Raw genomic sequence first — 27,061 nt, forward strand, 5'->3', positions numbered from 1 at the left:
TCTCTCTCTCTCTCTCTCTCTCTCTCTCTCTCTCTCTCTCTCAGGTAAATTCTTCTAGCATCCTCATCTCCTAGCTAGCAAAGGTCAGACTCCTGAAGGACTAATTGTATTCATTCATTTTCTTGGCCCAGCATGGAGCTGGTAGCTTGCTTGGTTCATAGCAACAGGGGAGAAAAGGAGGTGCCCATCTTTGTCGGTCCCTAACCAACAAGAAACCAGACCAGTGGACAGAATGCAATGAAATGCCTGTTCAGAAGGAATTTCATTTGCAAGATTACATGGCAGGAAATGCACAAGTTTAATTTGCACCCAAAGAACTAGATGTTCCTTCCAAACCTGATCCTGTTTTCAAAGGTAAAAACTATAGGTAAGCTATTGTTTATCATCTGCAACACATATGACAATAAGGTATCAGTTCTGTGTGCCAGTGGTCTAGTTGACACCCTAAAATCACATACCAGGAAGTAATGAACTAAAAAAGATGGTCTCTGATATGTTTAATCACAAGTAATTTATTAACACTGGTCTCATACTGGAAAAGCCAAATGAGACTACAGTCAATAGTGCCTACAAACAGCACTGATGTTTTAGTCATTTAAAAAAACAGATGGTTGATGATTTGTTTTATGAATATATAAAATAATTCATTCAGTGGTTAGGACATAATATTTTAGTAGATAACTTTGCTTTACAAAATTCTATGGAAAACTGAACAAAAGTCAAGAAACATACTTCTCTTTCATAAATTCCTAGATTTAAAAGGGAAGAGAATTCATTTCAGGTCTCCTGTAAGTAAATAAGCATTAAAATATAGGCTGCTAAGTCTCACTTGTACTGTCTTATTTTTACCTTTGTCTTTACATAAATTCTGATCCAAACAGCAAAATAAAATTACCCTAATATATCTAATAAACTGATATGTTACTCTGAGGCTCATTCATTAGTAGGATTCTAAGTAGTCTTTTACTTGAAGAAGATTTATGTATCTAACATGTAAAAACATTATTTAAAACATTTCTATTTTGAAAAAAAAAAGGGGAAATCCTTTATATGTTTAGTAATAAACCTCATTCCAAACCAAGACAAATTTTTCACCTTTTCTGAAATCAAATTCTTGGATATAAATTATGATGATTTATTTGTCAGAGAAAAAGGTATAGTGCCAATATTCTGCTATGTGTGTATGTGTGTCTCAAAATGATGACAACTCAGAATTTTTAAAATGAAGCAAGTGAATTTTGAAAGAAGAAAAATACCCAAGGAAATACGGTTAGGGAAAAATAGTTTACTACTTCTCTCTACTTAGCCACATACATATGACCTCAGAAGGACTTGGGAATGTTGACCCAGAATGTACATTACTTTCACAATTCCAAGACTACGTGTTAACGAAACAATTACCTACTACTTTACTATGAAATGCTTATTTTACAAAAGTTCCTAAAGAACTGAAAAAGTCCAAAGAAAACATCATTAGGCTCAAGTTTAGTAAATCCTTGATGAATTAACAGAGATATTACTCATGCTAAGAAAATAACTCTTAAAATCAATGATACTCAAACCTTGGCAGAAATAAAGCACCAAGTGAATGGAATTAGCATTACTGAAAGTGTGATTATACTGGCTGTGTATTATTTTATTATTGCATCCATAATGCCAAGTAGGAGACACATTTAGCTATTCTAGCATCATTTTGGCACATAAACGAATCCCAAAACTTTTCAATATACATAGGGTTTAAAAGAATAGTCTATTGAAGGAACCAAAGTATTACAGCATGCTTCAGGTTAAGAGGCAGGTTCTCAGTATTAAGTCATGTCTATCTTTATCAGCATAGTTACTAAGGGGGAACACGAATAGTTTTATTACTGAAAGTCTTCTCTTTTTTTGATTTACTTAAAAGCTTCCTACAATCTTAAAGAAATTAAGAACAAATAACTATATAAACAACGATTTGTATTTTTATTACTAAACATTACTTAGTAACATTCCAATTTAGAATGCAACATAATATTAAAAGGATCATTCTATTAATCACACTTTTAGGTGAAACAGACAAGTTTTCGAATTTTAGAAACAGAGTACATGCATGTAGGCAAATGTCTTATAAGTATTTCTACTTGGACTGATAGTTCTCAGTTACTATTCCACACATCTGTGCCATTTCAGAATATAAAATCAGTTTAGTCCCTGCCCAATAAATGTGGGCAACTAAAAAGTTAGCAGCATTTGAAAATTAAATATCCACTTACCAGAAATGACTATCAGGAAAATCGATTCTAACAGTAAAACTATTCTGACGCAAATAAGTTTAATATTTTTCCCATGATCCCAGATTTATAAATGCTTATGGCATCAATGGAGAATCAATGACAATACTCAACGTAGCAGATAAATTCCCATCAGCTACCCAAGGTACTTGTAACACAAGTTACACAATAAAATACTTAATCCCTATTATCAGTACATACTTGATTCTAATTTTACCTAACTAAATACAATTTCAAGTTCAACCTATTAGTATAAACTCCAATGTATTTACTTCATTGAAACAGTTTTCAATCTCATCAGCTTAATATATCTACTAAACTTTTCTTCCAAGAGAAAAATTTTAAAATCTTCCTAAGTTGCAATTAACATGATGTACTCAGTCTTTTGACTATATCCTTTCAATTTAGCAAAATCTTGATACATTCTACATAAAACCAAAGCCATAGCTAACTTACATTACAAAATGACAACATATATGAAAGAAAAAGTACAACACTGAAGTTATAAAGTGTGGTAAACTTATGCAAATTTTATGAAATTGTCTCATAAAATCTGTGACAAACTCTTGGTTCTTATTTTCAAATTACTTATTTTGCATTTGGCCCTTTTCAAATTACATCCAACTTGATTTTCCTTAATGCATAAAAAAGTACCATCTAATTCAACATTGCTCAGTTAAAACTGCCTACCACTACCTACTTTCTAAGTTTTACTGTAATAACAGACAAAATAAATGCCTCCATAAACTCCTGAGAATATTAAATGTTCGGGCTAAATTTCTTGGTGGTGAGAGGTGTACATCACTCTTTCATTTGGACATTATCAAACTGATAATGATCAAACAGAAAGGCATTTCCACATCTTCAAATTAGCATACTGAGTTAAGAATACTCTTGGTGTTTTAAAATTTTATAGATTAACTTTGGGCAGGTTTAAACTACCATGGCATCCTGAGCAGAAGAGTTTTCTTCAGGCAGGGCAAATCTATTAAAAAATATGACCTGAGACAAAAATCAATGTGCTAATCTCAAACCAAACAACAGTATCAAAAGTATAAAATAGAGATAACCTAAGATAAAATGTCCTTAAACTAACTCAGACTAGTTTGACAGATTAAGAAATGGGGTTGGAGTAGGGGTGGTGGTGTTGGCTTTTTCTATTTTAAAATGGGGGGGCTGGAACACCCCCGTTTCCAAATACAAGAATACCAGGAGAAAAAGATCAGAGTGTGAAGTTTGGAGTCACAACCAAGAGCAAAATGTCCCTAATTCAACTAAGTGACTCACTGTTGCTCTATTTAATAAAACACTAAAGTTTTGAAATAATTCCTTGTTCATATATGCTGTCTAATAAAGCCCAAAAGGGAATAAAACCAACCAACATAATAAGACTTGCTTTTAACACCATCACAACTGGAAAGCTTGCTCTATTTGTCTTGTCAGCTTTAATAAAAGGCATCTCCTCTGGCAGGAAGACTTCTCTTTCTCTTTTCCTAATAGTGGTAAGTGGCATGTCAAAGAAGAAATAGCTTCCAATTCCACCACCCACCTCCATGAGACTCTAAAAAAACAAACTTTGAGGGATGTCTCCACTTCTGCTAGGCGGTGCATTTAGAACTGGGCTACCTGGGTGTGACTATCCTGGATTTGCAGGGCGGGGGGGGAGGTTCTCCTTCTCAGATCCGCAACCAGTGGACCGATTGTGGGGAAACATGCCCATCTTTATCTGAGCTGACAGTATTCAAGCAGGGAATCCTTCCCATACATGAATACCGAGAGGAAAGGCTGGAGACCGGTGGAGACAGTCAGTGGAATATAGAAGAATTGGAGGCGCCCGCTGTCCCCTCTCCCTAGGCGCGCTGGGCGCACAGCAACCACAGGCTCACTGTCGGTCTCCCGCCTCTTCCCCTCCCAATTTCCACTTCGGCCCAGAGAAAAACCTGTGATTTTAAGTACAATCGATATATTTCCCTCCTAGGCAGGCACCAAGACCAACCCACAGATGAAAGCTAGCCTATGTACCACATAAACAAAGAGGTAGATAGTCCCGGAGGGGCCGACTGCCTGCGCACAGGCCCGGGAGAAAGTAAGGTTTGGAACTGCTGGGGACCAGGAGGGGTCCTCCAGGCATTCTGAATTCCCACCCCCCTCCCTCAACTTCCAGAGTCCAAGAACACTGGACATCTGCAGCTGGATAGGTTCATCACGTGCACTAGGGCAGCCCAGGGTGCCCACCTCTAGCCTCCCGCATACCGGGCGGGCTTCGGGGACGACTGCAAAACGGTTCCAGGTAAACGCGCGCGTTCTTCCAGTTGCGTCCCGCCAGGCCGCGGGCGAAGGGCTCCCAACTCCCCGGTCAATCAACTCCTGGAGCTTGCTCCGCACACATGACGTAACCCGGTATTAGATCAAACTTTTCGGCACCTTAAACCCACTAAGGCGGGAAGTGCAGGAGGAATCCTCTCCATTGACAAGCGCGCCGGGCCCAGACTGACTCCGGGGCCGAACGATTTTCTCTCAAAGAGGAAAATAAAAATCTAAAGCTTCCGCTTCCCAGCCCCCCTCACTTCCCCTAGTCCGTGCGCGCTCTGCTTGCACCGGGAAAAGAGAAGGAAAATTTAAAAAAAAAAAAAAAAAAAAACTTTGGGTATGTTTGGCGGGTTCTCTCCGCAGTCCCTGCGCACCCACGCTCCAGGCGTGAACACTCGGAAGCGTACATCGCGGGCTCCAGGCGACCAAGCCCTGCAATGGGATTGGGATGTCGATCAGCCTGCCAGGGTGGGAAGTGGAGAAGTCCCAACTCTCTGGCTCCCGCCCTTTTCCGAGTCTCCCCATGCCCTGCAGAGGCAGTAGGTCCGGGTAGCTCCAGGGACTCCCAAGAGCACCCAGCCTTTCCACTTCTTAACAAAGAGGGGCGCGATGGGAGCGCTTCCCGCCGGCGCCTCCAAGCCAACAGCGTCCGGGAGACGCAGGCTTTGAGGGTGCGCGCTGCCGGCAGCTGGTGCGCGCTGGTCCCTGCAGCCGCTGCTTCTTCCACAGGGCCCGGAGGCCCGAGTAGCCCGGGCTCTTCGCACTCCCCCCCCACCCCCGCCGCCTTACCTAGGGTTGCTGCTGTTCCAGTAGACAGCGTAGCGGTCGGCGACGGCCTTGGAGCCCGGGTCCTGGCTGAATACACACATCCAGAGCACCAGAAACACCAGCGTCAACATCTCCACGTGCAACATCACGCCTGGCCAGCGGCGGAGCCCCCGACGCGCCACTCCGGGGAGAGAGCGGGGATCCAGAGGGAGGGAGGGAGGGAAGGGGACAGAAAGAGAGAGCAGGCGCCAAATAAATATGAATAAATAAAATGAAGGGGGGCGAGAAAGGAAAGAGGCGCACACCAAGCTGGGGAGGGGCAGGAGAGCGAGAAGAAAAGAAGGCGGTGAATTGCGGGCGGGGGGGTGGGGAGTAGGGGATAAAGACAAACTCGCACCCCCACTGGGGTTCGGGAGGAAAAAGGAATCACAAGATGGAGAGAAGCGTGCGTGTGTGTGGTAGCAGCGGCGAAGGCGGGGGAAAGGGTGCCAAGCTGTGTCTCGGGCGGCGGCTGCAGGCCAGTCACCCCGGCAGAGGGAGGTGCGTGCCCGGCCTGGCGGCGGCAGCGCGATTCGGAACTGGCGGCGGCGCGCGCTGCACAGTCACCGGGAGTTGCGCGCCGTGGCCGAGGGGAGACATACACCGGCCCGCCGGGCCCGGCTCAGCGTCGGCGCCGCGGGCGGCGTACGGCTTCGCAACCGCCGGGGGCCCTTGCACTGCGACCCGCTTCGCTCCAAGTTACTTTGGTGGCGGGTGGGAAACTGCAAAAGGAGGGCGCCGTGAAGATAGGGGGCTGGATGCTTGTGGCCCCTGGAGTCTGAGAGCTTTCCCCAGCCTCCTCTGTGCCTTAGTCGGGCGACCCCCGGAAATCTCGGAGGAGTAGTTGGTACTGCGGTACCGGGCGGTGCGCCGAGAAGGGTGGGGATCTGGAGCCGCAAACCCAGCCCCGCCGGCGTCCTGGAACTGGTTAACCGGCAGCTGCGCTGGCGAGGAGCGGTCTTGCCTCGAAACCCTCAAAGAAAAGTTTGGCTCTTCGAGTCTTCCCGCAGGTCCCTAGTGGAGTCGGACTGCAGCGGCAAAGGGAGTCGGCACCTCGGGCGCTGGCCGAGTCTCGGGGATTTCTCCTGCGTGCTTTTCTTGGCCGGGTGTGGGTGCACCAAAGTGAATGAAGAGTAGAGGTTATGAACCAGCCAGCCCGGCGGAGCTGGGATTCCCAAACCTGCAAGACGACGCCAACCCAACTGTTCTGCTGAAGAGCAGGAGGGGTAACAATCACTTTCAAATGGATCCCTCCAACTCCTGGATGGGCTGATGTCAGTCTCCGATCGCCTTCCGGGAGCGAGACCGATTCCCCACACGCGGTGCCAAGAGCCCTGGGTGAGCTCTCAGAAGTGTCCCTGTGACTCCGACGGGGCCGGCCCCAAGTCCAGCAACTTGTAGAGATACATCAATCAGTTTGAAATGGGAAAAAAAGAAAAAGAAAAAAAGAGAGCGCGCACGAGCGAGTGGCACCTCCCCGATGACTACATCAGAAAACCTTCCCGATCCTCCCGCAGCTGCTTCTATTTCCCTCCTTAGGCACAGCAGCAACAAGAGGTAAAAATCACAAACCGAATTCTAAAACCCCAACCCAGGCGGGAAAATAAACTTGAGTGCAGCAGCACGAAAAGCCCTGAAGAGATTGAAACGACTGGCGAGAAGTGGAAAGGGGTAAAAGTCAGTTTTGCAAAAGAGAGGAAAAAAAATAGAAAAATGCTTTATGGGAAAAATCTTCTCGGGCACGCCCCCTCGTTAATGACCTGCGTGTAAAGCCGACAGCAGAGGCGACCCAACAGCAGCCTCACCATAGCGCGAGGCCGCGCGCGTGAACGTGGACGTGGGCGAGGGGGGCTCCGCCTGGGCGTGTTGCACGGGGCGCTGGGTTGGCAGGAGGCGCGGGCGCGGGTGTAAGCTCCGGACCGAGCAGGGGGAGGCGCAGCCAACCAGCGTTGCTGCCGCGGCCCGGGTCATGTGGGCAGCCTTTTTTCTTTCTTTCTTTCTTTTTTTTTTTTTTTTTTTTTCCCTTCCAGTTTACTTGGGAAGGTGGGGGGTGACTGGAGCAGCCAGTCAGGGAACAGCCTGCTATTTGCTTACAGATCGGGATTTTTTTCCTCTCTCTTTACTCCAACCGGATTGGTTTGCTCCACGAGAAAGAGGCGTTTTCCTAATCTCCTCCCTCCCCACGCCTCCCACCCCACCCCCCACCCCACCTTCCAGAAACCTGACTAATTGAATTACTAGGAGTGCCGGAGCGCGCTCTCCGCCGCTGGAGCCCGGCAGCCACATGTAACCCTTTGGATGCTGAATTCCGTCAGGGCTGAGGAATGATTTGACATCTTTTTACTTGGTTCTAGGGTCTTTAGATTTTAAAGCAGCTGATTCCCACTCTATAGACAGAGAGCGGACATCTACCTCTGAGGCCCCTCAGGTGATTTGAAGTCTCAGCAGGCGGGCTGGAACCAACCCTTAAGTGAATGCAAGTCTTAGTAAATCTCTGTCCTGTTCACATCGTTCATTGCCCGGCATTGGGTTATCTGGAAATCCGAGCCTTTCTCCTATGTCTTTCAAGCCTTCTCTCCCTACTGGAGATTTATCTTGAGCAGGAGCAAGACTTTTCTTTAAAGTGATGATCTGAAAGCTCTTTTTTTAAAAATCGGAAAAATCTCAGTTTAAAGTGATTACAATTCAGTGTGAACCTTCAACAGGGAGGAAATGAATGCGGCAAGTGAGCTCTTCAGAAATGCTTTATACCTTTTTTTTTATTTCAATCCTGAGGTTGATTCGCTGTTCACTCCCCGCAAATAAATGCCTTGAAGTAACCCATTGCGGAAAGAAAGAGAGGGTGGAGTTGGAATGGAAAGTAGTTCCTTTTTTTTTTTTTTTTTTTTTTTTTTACTGGAAAGGTCTCGTGTTCCAGTACTTCTAGGACAGGTTGCAGCGCCTCTGCCCTTTGTCACCACCAGAGCGCAATCTCCTGGCAGCTAGGCGGTCCCGGCGCGCCTAGAGACGCGCCCCCCAGCCGTCAGGAGCCCTGGAAGCTTGCCCAACGCCCGGCGCTACGGGACCACAGGCCCGCGGAGACCTGCCGATACCGGTCTTCGCGGGCTCGGGAGCTGTAATATTTTTCTCTCTTGCTCTCTAGTGAGTTTGCAGCCTCGGCGGGAAGAAATGATCCCAAGAAAGAAAGCAGTTTGGTTTTCCTCATAACCTGCCAGTTGTCCCTTTTACTTATTAGTCTAATAAAATCAAACATATTCTCCCTCCTGCGCCTTCCAGTTCTAGGACTCGGGATTTCCAGGCGCTTTGGAGCTGTTTAGAAGCGTCCAGACGCCCTCCAGTGGTGGACCTGCAGTCCACACCCAACCGTGGTGTTACCGACAGCTCAGTCCCTTATTGAGTTTGAAGGAGAATCTAGGGTCTTCAATATAGGCTTGCGGGGTGGAGGGGGGGGCGGGTGTGAGCATTTCGATTTTATCGGCCTTTGCCTAAAACTTAAGCTTTTCAACTACAAAAATTTCTGCTATCTGATTATATTGAAATCATCCTAGGAATATAACTGTTCTGTGACTAGGCATAAATCAACCTGTATATTTATGAACTCCACAACAAACCACCTTAACCAACCAACCACCTTCCTAATGTAAAGGAAATTTAAGTTCAGAATATTCACACGAATGCCCCTCTATATGCATATTTCACAATATTCCTGCTGTGAGAAAGAAGTGGGAAAACTTAAGGAAGAGACCACAGGATAAGCTTTTATTTTTAGGACAATTTTTCATTTATAGTGTTATTTCCTTTACCCCCTGGTCTATAATCTTGCTGATCCTCAAGTTCTTGGCCTTCCTTTTTCACTGTTGTGGATTCATGAATTTCTTCCCTCCATGTTTTCAGTAGTAGCTCTAATAGGTGCTCATAAGACAGAAGCAGTTTTGGCAGAAGAGTCCTGGACCCTTTTAAAGGATGTATGTATCTTTAGGAAGAAGAGAATTCAGAACTCCTGCCTTGGGGAAAATGCTGGTCCTCATCGAAGAGGCTTTTTAGAGAACTATCAGGTATCAGGGAGCTAGCAAGCTGGTTTCCTGTGGCATGAAAGCCAAAAAGAAAGAGAAAAAAATGATCACCTCCTATGTTTCCATTTGAAACACACAGCTGTAACTAAATGTGAAAAATCAACATATAAGAAGAGTATGTCTTAAAAATATTAAGAATATGCCTTAATATTTTAAATAGCTCTAATTTGTTTAAAGTCCAAATATGCCCATTTTAAATAGAAAAAAAATCATACTTTGTGGCCTTCCTTAAAATGATTCAAGGGATTAGAATAAGATGGTGGAATTTGCACCTGTTCAGAACATAACTAAAATGTCTGTGTGAAATAATTCATAAACCTAAATCAAATACCTTCTTCTGGGATTAGATACTTAAGTAATAATTGATATTGGCAGCAATATATGATATACATACTTGAATAGATAACAATTTATAGAGAAGCATTAACTGCACTCTTTTGGCTAGATAATGTGACTTTATCTCTTCAGGAAAACACAGGATTTAAATATATACAAATCAGCATTATATAAAATAATTGTGTTATTATTAACCAGTGTTACCAAAGCAATGACTTTTAAGGTGGCCTTTACAGACTAAGAGGTGTTTTGCCAAGCATAGCAGGAGTTTCATGTCTGACTGAAAAAAATAAAATAAAATTAGCAAGAAATTAAATCATGGAGGAATAAAAGTGCAGGGAATGTTTGAATGTTTTAAGTTCAATAAGACTGAAACAGTGTAGAACTGAGATCTGAAAAATAGGTTGCTAATAGTATAAAGGGCTTCACTGCCATTCTGAAAATGATTGGATTTAAAGTTACAAGCAACCAAATACATTGGTGGTTTTAAAATAAGTGACATTGAAGCAATAATCTACATGCCTCAAATTAAAATACCAATTGAAATTTATTTATTCATTCAATTTTTCAACCTTTACCTAGATCAGTGTTCTAACCTTGGCTATGAATTAAAATCATTTAGGGGAGCCTTTTGAAAAAGAACAATGCTGGGGACCACTCCCTATTTTAGTTGACTTGGGGTAGGGACTTGGGTGTATGATTTTTTTTTTAAAGCTCCCTAGAGAATTCTAATGAGCACAGAGGATTGAGAACCACTGATCCAGGTAATTTATTTTTGCCTTAATTACTTCAATCTTTCAGGCAGAAGTAAATTCTGTTCTTACTTATCTGGAGAGGTGTCCCAGCTAACCAGTAAGGCAAAATGTTGCTACTTCAGAGAACTGATTTTTATGATCCTCTCTATTAAAATGAACTCATACTTTTAAATAGTTTTCTATGTCACACAATTATTTATAAGTGCCACCTCTGATATGTAATTGCAGAACATAGCTTATTTGTAAATGTAGCTTAATCTTTCTTTTGGACTAGTTTTTTATTTGAATTAGCTATCACCAAATAGCAGTAGAGTTCTATTAGGTCAAGTTCTAAGCAAATAAATGAAATAAGCCAGTGAATCAAACCCCACAGTCCATAGACTTAGTAACTCCTAATATAGCAAAATGAAATGCAACTAGATATTTAGAAACCAAACTAGAATTTATATCCAGAAGAGATAAGAAAGGAAATAAGCTCTAGAGCAAACATTAAAGAAATAATAATTAAACACAAAATTTTCTAACAGATGACTAACATGATGATAGTTAAGTCAACCCTACTATTTTCCTAGAATTTTAGTATTCATTCTGAAACCCAAAGAAGCCCAGGTCCCATCATTAAACTCTGACTCAACTGCCCTACCCGCAGACTGAGGTTATTAGTGAAGCCCTTTCTGCTCTCCACCCACTTCAGAACAAGTTTCTCAGAATCTTTAGAAATAAGTTTGCTAGCCTTTCTCTCCTGGGAGACTTTATAACACTCTTTTTCTATTTCTGATTTAGCTGTCTCCTCTGTGTGCAACCTAACAGGGAAAAAAAAAAAATCTGCAAAATGGAATATATATCTCTACTTTCAATCATGTGTTCTTCAACTTCCATCATGAACTTCCCACTTTCCCTCATTCCTTTCTCTACTGTCCTGGGGCCTGCTGGGTGTTTCACAGCATCCTTTCTCTTAAAATCTACAGGTTAACAGAAACAGTTTAGCAAGCCACTGCAATATTCTGAAAGAGGCATTTTTAAAATGTTTTTACTTATGACCAGCAGTCTATGTGTCGTTCTTTTTGCTCATTTCAAGACATATTTTAAATAAGACCTACATAGCAAACTCTTTAAACATATAGAAATTTAAGCAGTCATTTTGATAAATACCTAAATCATACAATTAAGTAAATACATAAATATGTTTCTATGTATTACAAATGTGTTTGTGTTCATATGTAATTCTGAAAGAAGCAAACAAGGGTTTTTAGGCTCAATTAATTTCCCTGTCACTTTTCATTGTCTAGATTTCATTATATATCCCATAGAGTTATATGTTTAGTTTTCAATCATATAGCTGAAATTGGCAGATGATTTATTCCCATAAACAATTTTCATATTCTCTTTTACCAGTTGAACATATATATAATTTTTACTATTCATATCTCCCTCTTCAATTTTTTAAATAAAATTTACAAAAAAAATTATCTGAATTTTAACAAATCTAGGAAATTAATTAGCATAAAGTATACCATCCTAAAATGTTCTTTTGAGTTGTTAAATGGCATACTATATTCTTGCTTAAAATGATGCAAATTACCATGAATGCTTAGGATTAAGAAGTTTGAATTTATATTTTATAATTATAGATACCTACAGCATACTTTTATAAAATAAAAAGAATATAAGTAACTGTTACAGAGGTAGTTAATTTGTGCTTTTATTTTCCAATTCAACCTAATAATTATGATATATTCTCTGCCATCTCCATCTACCATCTCCCAAAGCAGCATATAAGTACACATTTTTGTATTCTTTTATTTTCTTAGCGACCCAAAAAAGTTAATATATATATATTATGTATATGTATGTATGTGTATATATATGTAGAGAGAGAAAAATATATATACATATAACATACATATATATGAATATATGCAGAGACACAGAGGGCGAGGAAGAACTTATTTCTCAATCAATTTTCAACAAAGATTTTCATCAACTTCTGCGAGGATTCTATTTAAAGATGAGCAGAGGATATAACCCCTAGTCAATAAGTATCCTTTTATAAAATAGGAAATGCTGTTTCCAAGCCCTCTTTTAGCTTTGGCTTTACTTTTTCTTCCTTCAGATCTAAACTGGATAAGCAAAGTAAAGTGTAGAGTTATAATAAATTAAGATATTCTTTTCTCAAATTACATGCTTTTTAAAAAATTTTCTCAGACAAAAAACTTCTTTAGGAGGATTTGTGTTCTGGTATTTCTCAAGTCTGGATTTTTTTTTGTTTTTTCTTCTTTTGCCTTAGTCATCTAAATAATTCATCCTCACCCCTCCTTCTCTCCCCCCCACTCCTGCCTGCCTTTTCCTCCCTCCCTCCCTCTCCCCCTCTCTTCATTTTACTTGGCCACACTAGAGATGATCTTTTACAATGCATTATTAATCTTTAGAAAAAATTGTTCTTACTTCCAAATATCTTATGCCAACATTGTAAATTTTATTGTGATGCTGTAAAGATACCATGAAGGCATAATTTTTCTTAAAGCATTTCACTTGTATTTTGGGATAATAGTTATAAAGCTGTTCTCTATAGAAACCACTATAACTTTTATGCTCTTAGAACATCAGATAATAATGCAGAGGATTATTGGCCAAAACTTATTTTAAATAAGAAATAATTTACTGAATTGAATCTTTCTAAACTCAAGTATCTGAAGGAAAGTATGCTCTTAAAATGACTAACCTTTCATCAGAGATTATCACTTTCTATTTCCATTAGTCTCCCCTGAGCCCTTTTTTTTTGGCATGTGATGTAAGCTAAATTAAATAGGATTTATTAGTTCAGCTAGATTCTGAATTACCCTCTTTTTCTGTGGATTAGGAGAGGGCATTTCTTAGCCTATTTCCTTGAAATACATCAGAATCTTTTATGTGGACTCTCTAGTATTCTGCACACTTGCAATGCTTAATAAATATTACATTACAATATTAGCATAATAATAAATCATCTTAAAGTACTACATGGGCTATTAAGTGAGATTCTATTCAGTTTGAGCCAAGACATCAAAAAGTTTTATTTTCTCCATACACAAGTAAAATCATTTTAAACCTCCCTTTCCATGAAATGTCCTTGGTTCCATAAGAGGTCTAGATGGTACAAATGAAGTGGTGAAGGGTATATCTTTCTTTTTTTTTTTTTTTTTTTTTTGCGGTGCTGGGGATTGAACCCAGAGCCTTGTGCTTGCAACTCTACCGACTGAGCTATCTCCCCAGCCCAGGGTATATCTTTCAATTACATATTTCATTTGTTCAGTATATTCTTTTTTTTTGTGGGGGGAGGTGTGCTGGGGATCGAACCCAGGGCCTCATGCTTGCAAGGCAAGCACTCTACCGACTGAGCTATCTCCCCGCCTGTGTTCAGTATATTCTGAGGCCTGAATTTGCCATCTTAATAAAAGAACATTTAAAATTAGGCAGATAAAAATGGAAAGAGCATCAAGGTGTCCTTTTTCCATTGGCAATTCCAAAACTTGACACAAGATTGCCATGATAGCCTCTTGATATTGTTTCTTGCTGTTAAGAAGTTTTGCTTTTGTCTCTGATTGGTTATGTCACATTATTTCTGAACTGATAGTCACTGAAAAGATAAGGATTTTCCTCACAGTTATGGGGGGGGGGTAGAAAATGATTTTACTTCTATGAAATAATTCAATGATATTGTTAACACAATACCATGCTAATTGGTTATATTAAGAGAGGTTCCAGTTTTCAACAGTTATAAGGAAAAGAATCAAACTATTTTCCCTTCGAAAAGTAGTGTTTAAATGTTGTGCATGTTACCTATTTGTGTATTAAGCAAATAGGATAAAAATAATGCATCATCTGTGGTAGACAGCAAAATGACTAAATGGCTCCTTTACAGTACAACTTTGTAGTCAGTCCCTGTCATCAACAGATGAAATCGGTTTTTTGTTTTGTTTTGTTTTGTTTTGTTTTTTTCTTCTCTTGAATCTGAGCTGAACTTGTAACTTGTTTTGGCTAAAAGAATGGCAAAAACAATGTTGTGCCAATTCTGAGTCATGCCTCAGGAGGTATTCAGGCTTCAATTCTTTTTCCAGAAACCCCGCCCAGTTGCCATGTGGACAAGCCCCAGTAGCCTTCTGGTTGATAAAAGACATATAAGCCATTCACTGGCATCATCCTAGCTAATCCCAGAAGCAGAGCTACCTAGTTGACTGCATTTACTAGCAGATACTTGCAGGTGCATGGGAAAGCCCCATTGAGACTAGAAGAACTACATGACTAAGCCCAGCCTAGACTGCCAACCCACAGGATCCTGAACTGAATATATGGTTCATGTTTTAAGTTCCTGAATTTTGGGGTGCTTTGTTATACAATAACAGATATCAGATACATCATCTTCTTAAATTATGGGAAATAAAAATATAAATATTATTAGGTCAAATATCATTCTTTTACAATTTTGCTTTTCTTTACTGAGTTACTTGGTATTAATCAGTAATTGGAATCACAACTTTCTGAATGTTCCTAGCAGAAATGTTTGTTCCTACTACCTTATAAATTTTATGGGGAGTCTTTTGCTTCAACAAAACCTTACATGGAACCCTAAATGAATAGAGTTAATGTTCAAACTTTTCTAATCCTCAGGTTTTCTAATAGCAAACCTGAGCAGATGATTTATCCAGAGGTGATTCTTCTCCTAAAGTGTCCTGCAAGAAAAATGAAATGGTCAAATCAAAGGAAGCTGTGTTTAGCTTCATCTCAAATCTCTGCATCACTCACTACTATTGATTTAACATCATGGCACCTTCATATTTCAGCAGGAGGATCTGCCATGAGACAGAAACTATAGTGACCCCATAAGGGTCATCTTGCTGTCAACTTCAAATTACAACATCTCTACTCTTGGCTGACAGCCATGGCAGGCCCTGGGTAGAGCAGCTCTCTGTAGATGGAAGAGATGTGTTTCAAGGAAATGAGCTATAAAGTGAAATTTTATATATCACGTCTCATCTTTCCATAATTTACAGTTGTACAACAGGAGGAGGATTTTGTCAGGGTCCTTTATATGTAGTCTTCTTACCAGTTTGTCTGCTTACCTGAGTTTCCAATGTGCACCATTTAACTTGCATTCTAACCCACAAGTTGTCTTTTCAGTACTCATTGCACTTTCTTCTCTGTAGTAACTAGATGATTGGCCATTCCTCCTTCTTGAAACATTCTTATCCTTTGACATTTATTACTTCACATTTTCAGAGTTCTCTTCTTTTATCTCCAACTAGTTTCTTGGGCCAACCCACAGCCTAGCACCAGCAACATATTGAATACTTGTTAAGTATTTGTGAAACTAATGAACATACAATACCTATTCCTTAAATATAGGTGTATTTTAGACATCTTTTCCTTCTTTACTAGCATGATCTTCTTTAATAACCACATTCACAATCAACTACAATTATAGGGGTTTTTTTTGTAACTATCTCTCAAGATTTAGCTCTAGGATGGATAACTTTCCACCACACATACATTTCCAGTCCTCTCACTGACTTTTCCACATGACTAAACTCTGATACCTAAAAGGTAGCAAGTTCAGAAAGTGCATCTTTTTATCCAGCAGAACTAAACACCCCCTGCTGGGCACTTCTCTTCAGTATGCCAAAGTCAGGATGAAGTCCTCCATCAGTTTCCATATGAGAACATCTAGCTGATAAGCAGAGGACTCAATCAAGGAATATAAAAATTATTTTTCCAAATTCTCATTTCTAAATCAAATTGCCTCCTAACATATGTTAGCCATTTACTCTTAACTCCATTCAATATCTACTCCATTTTGCAGCTGGAATGATCTATTCCAAACAGAAATTGTAATGTCACTCTCCACCATTTAAATGGCTTCTCCTACCTCTCAAAATAAGGTTAGAACCGTTAACATGCCTACTAACCCCTGAACAAGCTGACCTTTTTCTTCCTGTTTGATTTAATCTCATAGACTCATCCCTACAACCAATAACTGCAGCCACTCTGACCTTTGGTCATGTACTCAAAGAACCTGTGCATCTCCCTGTCTCTAGGTCTTTGCTTATGCTGTCCCCTCTGCCTGAATTTAATCTCCTTCCTGTTTAACTTGTATTCATTCTTCAAATCTCAACTCAGATATTACTTCTTTAGTCAACCTCTTCTGACTCACTAGAATGGATCAGGACTCCTTTAAATAAGCACATGGTGCTGAGATCCTTTTCTTCATACTTCCTGCCCACTGATTGCAATTGTGTATTTTGTAGCTATTTCATCTGCTCCCCCTTATCATCCAGGTGCCCTCCACCATCTCTCCCTAGCTCCACATTGTACACAGCATGCTATTAGTAGATATAGTGTTGAATGAACAAATGAGTGAGTATTCTAGTACTTTACACTGTGATTTCCCATGTAGTCTCTATTAGGAACCAGATCTCAGGTTATATAAAAGGCAGCAGGGATAAAAGGGAGTAACAGTAAAGTGCCTCTCAAAGATTTGGAAAAGATTCCCCTTGAAAGATTTAAGCAGAGAAGCCCATACAATGAACCAAACCAGAGAGATAGGAAACCAACTTTCAAGAAATACTTGCAAGGCTAGAATTCAGACCTAACCAAAAATCTCCCCATTTTCAAAGAAGTGCAGATACCTCAAAGGGAGCCAGTCAGAAATGGACCAAGGAAAATGAAATTACTCCAGGCAAATTCAAAATTCTAATTTCTAAGTACTCCCAGCAAGGTGGTGCTTGATTAGATTGATAGGTAAATCCAAATTATAAACAACTCCACCCCACTACCTCAAGTCACATAACAACCTGCAGCTTATTAATAACCTATTTTTTTTTTTTTTTTTTTTTTTTTTTTTGCGGTACTGGAGATCGAACTCAGGGCCTTGTGCTTGCGAGGCAAGCACTCTACCAGTTGAGCTATCTCCCCAGCCCTTAATAACCTATTAATAATTGTCTCATATGGAATTTGTCATTCATTCATATATTCATTCAAAATTTTGTTAAAAATCTAATATGTGTATTAAGGCTCAGAAAACAATACCCTAAAGTGAAAGCTGTGGAAGCAACCTCAGAAGCAGTTTCTGTCTGACCTTCTCCTGTCCTCCTTTCTCTCAGTCCTCATTCTCCCCTGAGGCAAGCCATAGAAACTAGAATTCCTCTTCAAGGTGGTCATAGGCCATAAAAACTAGAATTATCGCTTTAATTTCCCTACCTTTCTAATAGCCATACATAAATAAATTAGACCCTCACTTGAGAGGGGTCCTGCCCCACACCTGGAAGGATGAAATGCTACAACTGAGGAACCAAGAAAATCTGAACAGACAGCCTTGCTCAACTTCCCCACCATATATTAGATCTATTACTATTAGAACAAACCCTAGTTTTTCTAGTTATATTTCTATATAACTGTCCATGCTTCATAAAAATGGGTGTTCTCCCTGGGTTTTTGGGTCTTAAACTTTTCTCTCATTAACCTATCTTTGTTTACAGGGTTGTCAGTCATGACCGTTTATGATAAGCAGTAAGGGATCACCCCATTGCTATGGTCTGGATATGTGGTTTTCCCCCCATGCATTTATGTGTTGGAAGCTTGGTCCCCAATGTGGCAATGTTTAGACATGGTGGTACCTTTAAGAGGTGGCACCTAGTTGGGAATTGATCAGATCATTTGGGAGTACTGCCCTTAGAAGTGTTTAAGGCAGTTATCCCAGAACTCTGAATTAGTTTCCACAAAAGGGGTTTTTATAAAAGAGTGAGCCTGTACCCTTCTCAACTCTCTGGAGTTCTACAGCTAACTTTGTGTTTCCTCCCTCTTATGTTCTATCCTACCACAAGTCATCTGCCATGATGCAATACAGCCAAGGAAGCCTTTGCCAAAGCTGTTCAAATACCAACACCAGCCTTGTTGACCTCCAGAGATCTGTGAGATAAAGCAAACTCTTTTCTTTTTAAAGTACTCAGCCTCAGATAAATCATTACAGTAACAGAAAGCAGATTAATACACACCTTTCTACCTATTCGGTGTCATGTCTTGAGGCCCAAGCTGGTCCCTGTCATCACAGAACTTATATTACAGTCTTGCAAGTGACAGACAAAAGAGTAATTTATTACATAAGTGTCAGGTTCTAGGCTAGGGATATAGCTCCGTTGGTAGATTGATTGCCTTGCAAGCACAAGACCCTGGGTTCAATTCCCAGCACTTCAAAAAAATAAATAAATAAATAACGTCAGTTCCTATAGTGGACTAATGGCTGTCTGTCTGTCTTATGTCAGAGAATTTCTCCTTTTTTTTTTCATTATGTTCTGGTGAAAAAATCCATTGTCATGATCAAGCACCCTGCAACACTACCATGGCCCTAGCACCATCACAGGGAAGAATATGACTAAAGTAGGCCACTCTAGGTTTTTGCTGACATACATAAAGGAAACTTGGATTGAAAGTACCTGTCTTCTTTGGGATATTGCATTATGTGGATATAGGTTTGGGGCAGCCAGTAGCCATCCTGTATACTCTGGGGGATAGGGTTGCCAGACTTAACAAATTAAAATCCATGACACAATCATTCACTCAATCAGCAAACACTTTTTAAGCACCTACTATGTGGCCAGGTGCTATTCTAAGACCCAAGGATTCATCAGTGAACCAAACAGATTAAAATGCACACCTTAGAGAATGCATGTTGTAGTGGGGGGAGAAACTAATATACAGGGTTAATAGGTAAAATATACACATTAAAGAAAGATACATGCAAGAGTATAGGATCACACAGGGAATGCAGATAGGCAGGCTCTAAAGGGGGGGCAGGGTTGCAGTCTTAGAGAGAGAGGTCAGGGGAGGTCTTGCTGAGAAGAAGACAAAGGAGTGAATAGCTCAGAGAGGTAAGGAAGCAGCCGTGCTAATATGTAGACCGTTTAGTGGTCCAGGCAGAAGGAAGAGCAAGCACAGAGGCTGTAAGCGGAAGAAATACCTACAGAATTTGAGAGATTAGTGAGAAGCTCACATGGCTGGAGAGAGCCAGTAAAGGAATGAACTAGGAGACAAGGTCCTGAGGTAGCAGGGACCAGATCTCTTAGGAATCATCAGCCTTTGCAAAAAGTGAGATTTTACCTCAAGTCCAGGAGGAAGGAAAAAGCATACCGGCTTCACAGAGAAGAATAAGACCTTGGTTTAATACAGTCATTCTGGCTGTTGAGATTCCAGGGCAGGGCCAAAGCAGAGACTCGCAGAGATTTTGTTCTCTAATCATTGCTTCTATCATTAATTACAATATATTCACACTAAGTAAGTTCACATGTCAGGATTGCTGTATATGTTTATATTTTTAACTCATTAGTCTTTTTTTTTTTTCTTTCCTTGTTACCATTTGACCAAAACACAACGGGGCTGAGGAAATGGTAATGGAGATACTTGAACATCAATATGGTCTTTTCCCCAGGAGTCTATAAAACAAAAGATTTAAAACATCATCCTTCTTCCTTGATGTTCTAAATGAAAAAGCAACCCCTCTGCAGCCAGAGGAACTTAGTTGCTGGTTCCTATGCAGGTGAATTATGTCCTAAGGAATAACAAAAAAAAAAAAAATTAATTACTAAATGACTTACATCGAAAGAAACAAGAAGAGAGGAAATATGCATGAGCTTAGGGAAAGGATTTTATAATGTACCCAAGTCGACTCAATGATAAATGTACATAATTAATCATAGACACCTTTTTGGCAAATGATATTTTTAAATGATAGAGGCAATTATCTGTACAATTACATATGCACAGGAATGCATTATTTTCTGACTTTCAACAGGCAGCCTACCTTATGGAGTAGGTAAAGAAGAGACTTGTCTAATTCAGCATTCTAGTTTGTCTAACAAGGTAGTTAGAAGAGGTTCAGCAGAGGAATGCAGTAATGCCGCTTCTTGGTTCTACCATTGCTATTTGAGAAACAATTCAATCCTTTATTGTTTCTATTTGAGCCATGTAATGTTCTCACCTTCTCTTTAAAAGAATCTGAAATAATTTTGCATTAGTTTTCCAAGATATGTTCTGGAAACAAGTTGAAAATATTATGGAGACAATGAAAGCATATTTGTTACTCTCTGCGAATAATATTAAAGTGAGAGAAAAAATGTCAGTAAGCAACAGTCCTGTTTTTAACTTGATAAAATGAACTTTGTGGTGTTTCTTTAGCTTGTGTTCTTATCTTACTAAGGCAGTATGGCATGGTGAAAAGAGTTCAGCCTGGAATCAGACAAATGCAGTTTCAAATCTGGTTCTGCAATGTACGATGATACTCACCTAGAGCAAATTACTAAACATCACTAAGCATTAATTTCTCTGTAGAAGTGAGGCTAATCATATCAATCTTGTACAGTATGCTGGGAACAGTACACAAGGTAATGTTTGTCAAGTGTCATCTGGACTAAGGTCAGGGTATACAACATGTGTTTGACACTGTTCATATTATTATTGCTAAGCCCTCCCCCTAGCTGAAGTTCTTTAATATCTTATCCTTCCAAAACAAATCATAATGTCATCCCCTATCACGTATTCATTCTGCCAATGTGAATTGAATACTGTGATACATATGAGATATCAGTGCATATAAATACATCATTTTAGATACAAGTAAGACAAAGATGATTACTCAAAAAAAGGCTTCAAGTGACTGGTCAGCAATTTTAATCTCTAACTCAGATAGTCCAAAACTATGTTGTCCAATACCATAGCCATTGGGTGTGTGTAATTATTGAACCCCTGAAATATGACTATTTTAAATTTAAATGTATTGAAAATGTAAAACATGCCATATTTTAAAATTTGGAATAAAAAAAGACTACAAAAGGGTTTTTTCATATTAATTACAAGTTGAAATGATCATATTTTGTATATATTGAGTTAAAACCTGTATTAAAATGAATTTCATCTCCCTTCTTATTTCTTTAATGTGGCTACTAGGACAATTGAGATTTTGTTGCACACATTTTGGGCTAGCATTGTTTCTATTGGGCAGCTGTGGTCTAAAGGTTTACAAGAAAGGGACAGAGGGAGGAAAAGAAGAAGGGAATAAAGGAAGAAAAGAGGGATGAAGAAAGGGAGGGAGAAGAACCTTCAAGAATCAGAGACGTAAGAAAGACGTTACCGTACAATACTCGTTTCTATGCGCACCATGAAAGGCAGAAAATCAAAGAGATTGAGCTTCTGTGGTTCTAGCATAATGGCAGGTTCAAGGCAAATGCTCAGTTAACACCAGCTCGTATTATGTCTTCATGGAACAGATGCCCTCTCATATTTTAGGCACTGTTGTAGGTGCTAGGGTTACAGTGGTGAACAACCTAGTCCAGGGAAGAGTTCTCAATCTAAAAGGGAATATGAACAAGAAAAAAATAGTGCAACTTCTATGTTTATTATGTTTTATTTCTCTTATGTACCTAAAAGATCTTATGTGCTAATTTTCTTTCTAAAAGTTTGTGCAAATCTGCACTCTGGTCCTTAGTAGAATAAATAAATTTCTGTTTTATTATAGTGAAAATTGATAGCAGTTGTACATTTAAAGGCAGCTTTCTTTTCTTTGGCCAAGTATCACTGACTCCTATACTACAAAGGTGTTCAGTAATAAAAGTTAACTTAGAAGTTTTCATCTGGCATCTATTTCTCTATCATATATATCATTCACACACAAAATAGTTCCTGAATCTTTCCGCCATACTTCATGATACCTGTTGTGTGGCCCTCTAAGAAGTGATACTTGTACATATGCATGAGGGGGAGAGCAAATATATTTATTTTTGAGCAATCATATCATTCCTCCCTCCTCTTCCACCTCCTGGTCCCTGTGACTGAGAAGACTTGCTGCTCGGGCACTTCAGGACAACAGGTCTCTGGTCCTGATAAGAATATGAGCAGAGCAGCAGGATTTGCATCTTAAAGGAAACAGAATCCTGGAAACGGATCTCTGAAGAGGGTGGAGAGGGAAGCAAAGTTTTACAGGAGCACGAGTTAGGAATCAGGGTTTGTGGGGGTGGAGAGAGAGAGAAAGGAAACAGCAGTGACCATGGCAAGCTGTGTGAGAGATTGAGACTCAAGATGAAATTGAAATACTGAGATTCTAAGAGAAAAGGCGGAATGAGCAGAGACAAGAAGATTCCAGGAAGCCTTGCTGAGGGTTATATAATCCCTTGGTGATTTTCTGAGAGGATTCAAAATGCTTCTCATGAATTTACACTATCTACTGGCCCTGCGGTCATTTGACACTCTGGGGAGAGACATTCCTACGAGTCCAGCTTCCTCCAGATGTGGATGCTACTTCTCAGCTGGACTCAATCTTGAAAGTGAAGATTTCCCCTGGCATCTCTGTAATAGAGCAGGAACCGTGACAGTCCCTTATAACCTAACCCTAGTTATGCTCCACAAATACAGGTTGAATTAAAATCCTTGTGGTCTGGAAGTAGATTTGATGTCAACATCTCTGAACACCAAATAGGTACAACGACCAATTTAATGAATGTGTCCATGTGGTTCTAGGCAGTGATAAAGAGCTAGCCAAACATTCTTAAATCTGCATGCTTGTGATGCAAAGAGCTGTTACAGATCTGGTTTACAGGTTTTACTTGGTGGGAAAAAAAAAATCCTTGACAAGAAATACATATTCTCAGCTTAAATACAAAATTTCACTTTCCTACCTCATCTTGCCCCAAAACTGTGGAAGGAAATTTCTTAGTTGCAGGGCTTGCTTTGTTCGCACAGGATAATAAAGGGGAAGAGAAGGAAAGGTCTCCTAGAAACCGGAGAGAGAAGATGCAGAGTGTTGGATAGGCTGCATTTTAGTCACCAACCTGAATCAAACCCCTTGTTTAGGCCCAACCCATATAACTCAAATTGAATTCCTTGGTATCTGTTTTTAAAATGCCTGAGGGATCTAGATGCTTAGAGATTCTTAGTGATTTAGATGCTTAGATGCTTAGAAGCACTCCCCGTGGTCCTAACCAATCTCCGCCTTCACTTTTTACATCATAATACAATTGATTACAGACCAGGACTCAAGGCCTCTAATTCGGTTAGTAGCCTGGGGCTATGAATCTTCAGGAAGCCTTCTTGCTTTGACCTTAACTAGGGAAACTTGACGGCCTGGTCTGCAGTGGCCAATCCCAAGTCACAATGTTATCTTGGAAAAATCACTAATAGCTTTTATTTTTACTCTCAGAAGAATCCGGTTTTGAATGGTAAATTACATGGTCTGTTTATATACAAACAAACAAGGAAAGCCAAGCTTAGCATGGTATTTTCCTGGGAATTCTTCCAGTAACAATTTAAATATTCTATCACTCCTTTTTCTTTTGCAAATGTCTTTCTTTTTTTTTTTTTTTTTTTTTTTGCATCTAGTAAGGCTTAAATGCCCTCCAAGCAGTTGATTTCCTCACCTTTCTCCATCCCCTGGAATTCTTTTCTCCTCCTCTCATCCTAGAGTCCAAGCAGAGACTGTAATTTAAAGATTTCCTCTTGTTTACTCTGCTTTGAGAGCAGCGGGAGGGGGTGGGGGAGAAGTATCCTGAAGCTCTGTGGAGCCAGACCACCTGGGCTTTTCTCCAGTCCTTGTTTAACTAGAAAAATAGTCAAGTACGATATTCAGAGGAAATGTGCTATACCCGATGCAGGAATCAGGTACTGACAAATGGAGACTGACCAATGAATGGACCTCATATCACTACAGAGGAACAAGCTGGCCCCAGGGCCTTCTAGATATAAAACCAAATCACAGGCTTCCCACAAAGGAATGAGGAGGCCAGAAACTGTCTTCATTTTTCAATTCTGCCCCATCTCTTCCCTAACCTGCTGTTTCTCTTTGGCCTGGGCTCTCACCTTTCAGTCCCCAGTGGCTTTATCTACTGTTCCTTGTTTCCTCCACCTTTGCTGTGTCCTAATTCCCCACATTATACTACCTTGCCTTGCACTGTCTCGTACCTCCTGGAGTTCTTCCAGGATTCCTTTTCTGATTGTGGGAATTGCTCAGGAATAAAGACCAGGGCTAGGAACCCACCATCTGCGTCAAGATGACACACAGGTCAATTCAATGCCAGAGTGCCTCTGACATGGTCATAAATGTAGTTTTCTTCATGTTTACTACCTGGTCTGCCCTCTTCTTACCAAAGTTCAGGTTCCTCTGTGGGGGTGATACTGGTAGGCAGACTGGAGCCTCTGCATCTGTTTTCACTTTTAAGTGTGGCTCTTTCCTTGACCCCTTCTCTTCATTCAGTTGCAGATCAGTCTCTCTGCTCACAGCAGGCTTCCTACTCTCCTCCCAAATCGTCTCAGTTCCTTTCCTTCCCTTGTGAGTTGCTAAATTATTTTAATTCTAGCCAAAGATTGGGTAATATTAACCACCAAACACTTAGGATCACAGAACACAATTACAACCAAGTGGGGGTTGCAAACTCAAATGACCAGAGGGTACAGATGACAGGTGCCTGATGATCTTTCTGATTGGGAACCTGAGTATGCTGGCATACAACCTCCCTGTTTAAGTCTCCAGTCATTGTCCTCCTGCATTGGCATGAGGAATGCCAGAACTGAATGCTACATCTTTCCATTTATCAGGGAGCAATCCCAATTCTTATGAGCAATCTACTAATATTGGCAACTAATTTAAAAAGATTTAAATTTTATCATGATTAAACAAAACTGTCAGTGAGTATGTAGTATTTGGTTCTTTGGTTGCCACTATACAATGGCTTTTATAGTGTAGTCACGGACTAGCTTTTATGCAATGGGATTTTAAGACTGAAAATCACATCAGACAACAACATGAAACCAAGTGGTGTGAAATTCTAAAGAACACCCTGGAAATCTATAGATACTGGTGTTTATGCATGAAAACAACAGTAGCAACAACAGGAATTCTTAATAAGTGACAAACAGCCACTTAAGAAAATCTTTTAATGAAAGGATATTTTAAACATCCTACATAAGAGGTCCACTGTGAATTTTGGGGGGGCCTAAATACTTCATACTTTCATAAGCAAAGCCTCTAATTGTCTTCCATTTTAAACTATCTTGGTCAGCATGGATATCAAGGAGGTAGTTAGAGGGGAAAATAATGACACTGTGAAAGTTGGCAGTGAAATCAGTTAATCTCTTATCCCTCATGACAGTTTACATTATGAATGACAACTAAGGTTATCTATTTTGCAAATGTTATAGCTTTATTTGTGAAGAAGGTGAAAGGAAAATAGCACTTTCCACTATTACTGGGCATTATCTTGATAAAAAAAAAAATCAGGATGTAATGCTTTAGTCAAAGTATTTCAACATGAGATGGCACAAATGACCAACTGACTAAAACTCAAGAGCATTTTTTTTCAGCCTCAGAACTTTGACATTTTGGGTCAGATGATCTTTGGAAATGGCCCCAAAGATACAAAGAGAGGCCCCTCTATAAGCTATTCAGCAGCATCTTCAGCCTCTATCCATTGGATAGAAATATACCATTGGTACCCTTCCCAGTTCATTTGTAACAACCAAAAGCCTCTCTAGGCATTGCCAAGTGTCTCCTGGGGGTCAAATTTGCTCTGGGTTTTGAGAACCATTGCTTCAGAGGAATTGTTATGCATGGAAATTTGAATTTTGAATCTCAAAAGAGTCTTAAAATGACAGCACACTAAGAGGAGAGGTACTGGAGACAATGTCACCATTGGTTTTCCAGGTCCTCAGGGGACTATGGAGGTAAAACAAGAATGGTGAATGTATACTGACAAGAAAGTTGCTTGGATGGCAGGAAGGGTGACTCCGATGCAAGCCCACTCCTCTTGAAAATAATGCCTCAACAAGGAGGTACAGTGGGTCAATCCGTGGTACAAAAAGAAAAAAAAAAAAAAAAATGGAGGGTCCAGTAGAGAGGAGGCCAACCAGTGATCTCCCTCACCTGGTAGATTCCAAACTACAGATGGGAGCTCTAACCTTCTACCAACCACCAGCCACCACGAGGTGAACTGTCATTATATTGAGAGATGGTATGATACAGAACAGTTTGACATTTAATAGGGAGTCCTTTTCTTTTTTCTTTTTCTTTTTTTCCCCCATTTTGGAAAGAAAACATTTTTTCCAGAAAAATTTGAAAGGTTATAATAGTGGTTTGAAATCAGTAACTCTCAATTTTTTTCTTCGTGGTTATGAAAGAAATCATCAATTTCATTTCTCAATAGAACCTCATAAACACAATAGGCCAAATGCCAGAACAGAAATTAAATGGCTGTGTGATCCTCAAGGGAAGACATACTTTAAATATGAAGTATTCACACCAAGCCTTGAGAACAGCACCCGAAAGAGAACCAGCTCCAGTATGTGTGGCTTGCATTTGCAGTTTTGACAGCATTGTTTATCAAAATAACTACAATTTTCAGAGAAAAGACTACTTAATTTTTACTATATTGCTTTTCTGTGTGGAAGGAACTATAAAAAATAAGTTCACTAAGTTTTTGGTTGAGTCTTGGTTTATTTAACT

General features: G+C 40.0%; 1 protein-coding gene and 1 non-coding gene across 5 annotated transcripts in view; both read right to left on the reverse strand.

The window, feature by feature from the left end:
• The window catches only part of Efna5 (ephrin A5), a 275,616-nt gene extending 268,280 nt beyond the window's left edge, over positions 1 to 7,336 (reverse strand). Inside the window, exons 1-2 of one of the 4 annotated variants that reach the window (XM_047556354.1) lie at positions 7,193 to 7,336; positions 5,370 to 5,529 (exon numbers count right to left, since the gene is read on the reverse strand). In XM_047556354.1, the coding sequence (XP_047412310.1) occupies positions 5,370 to 5,494 (125 nt within the window). In that variant the 5' untranslated portion in view covers positions 5,495 to 5,529; positions 7,193 to 7,336. Of the gene's footprint in view, positions 1 to 5,369 lie in introns of all 4 variants that reach the window. The other 3 variants (XM_047556353.1, XM_047556352.1, XM_047556356.1) reach the window with 3 other exon arrangements.
• A 6,524-nt stretch (positions 7,337 to 13,860) lies between these two features.
• Positions 13,861 to 13,939, reverse strand: Trnaa-ugc (transfer RNA alanine (anticodon UGC)). Its single transcript has one exon. It is a non-coding gene; the product is annotated as a tRNA-Ala (tRNA).
• Between the last annotated feature and the right edge of the window lie 13,122 nt (positions 13,940 to 27,061).

Source organism: Sciurus carolinensis, chromosome 6, assembly GCF_902686445.1.
Source record: "Sciurus carolinensis chromosome 6, mSciCar1.2, whole genome shotgun sequence".
Taxonomy (NCBI): Eukaryota; Metazoa; Chordata; class Mammalia; order Rodentia; family Sciuridae; genus Sciurus; species Sciurus carolinensis.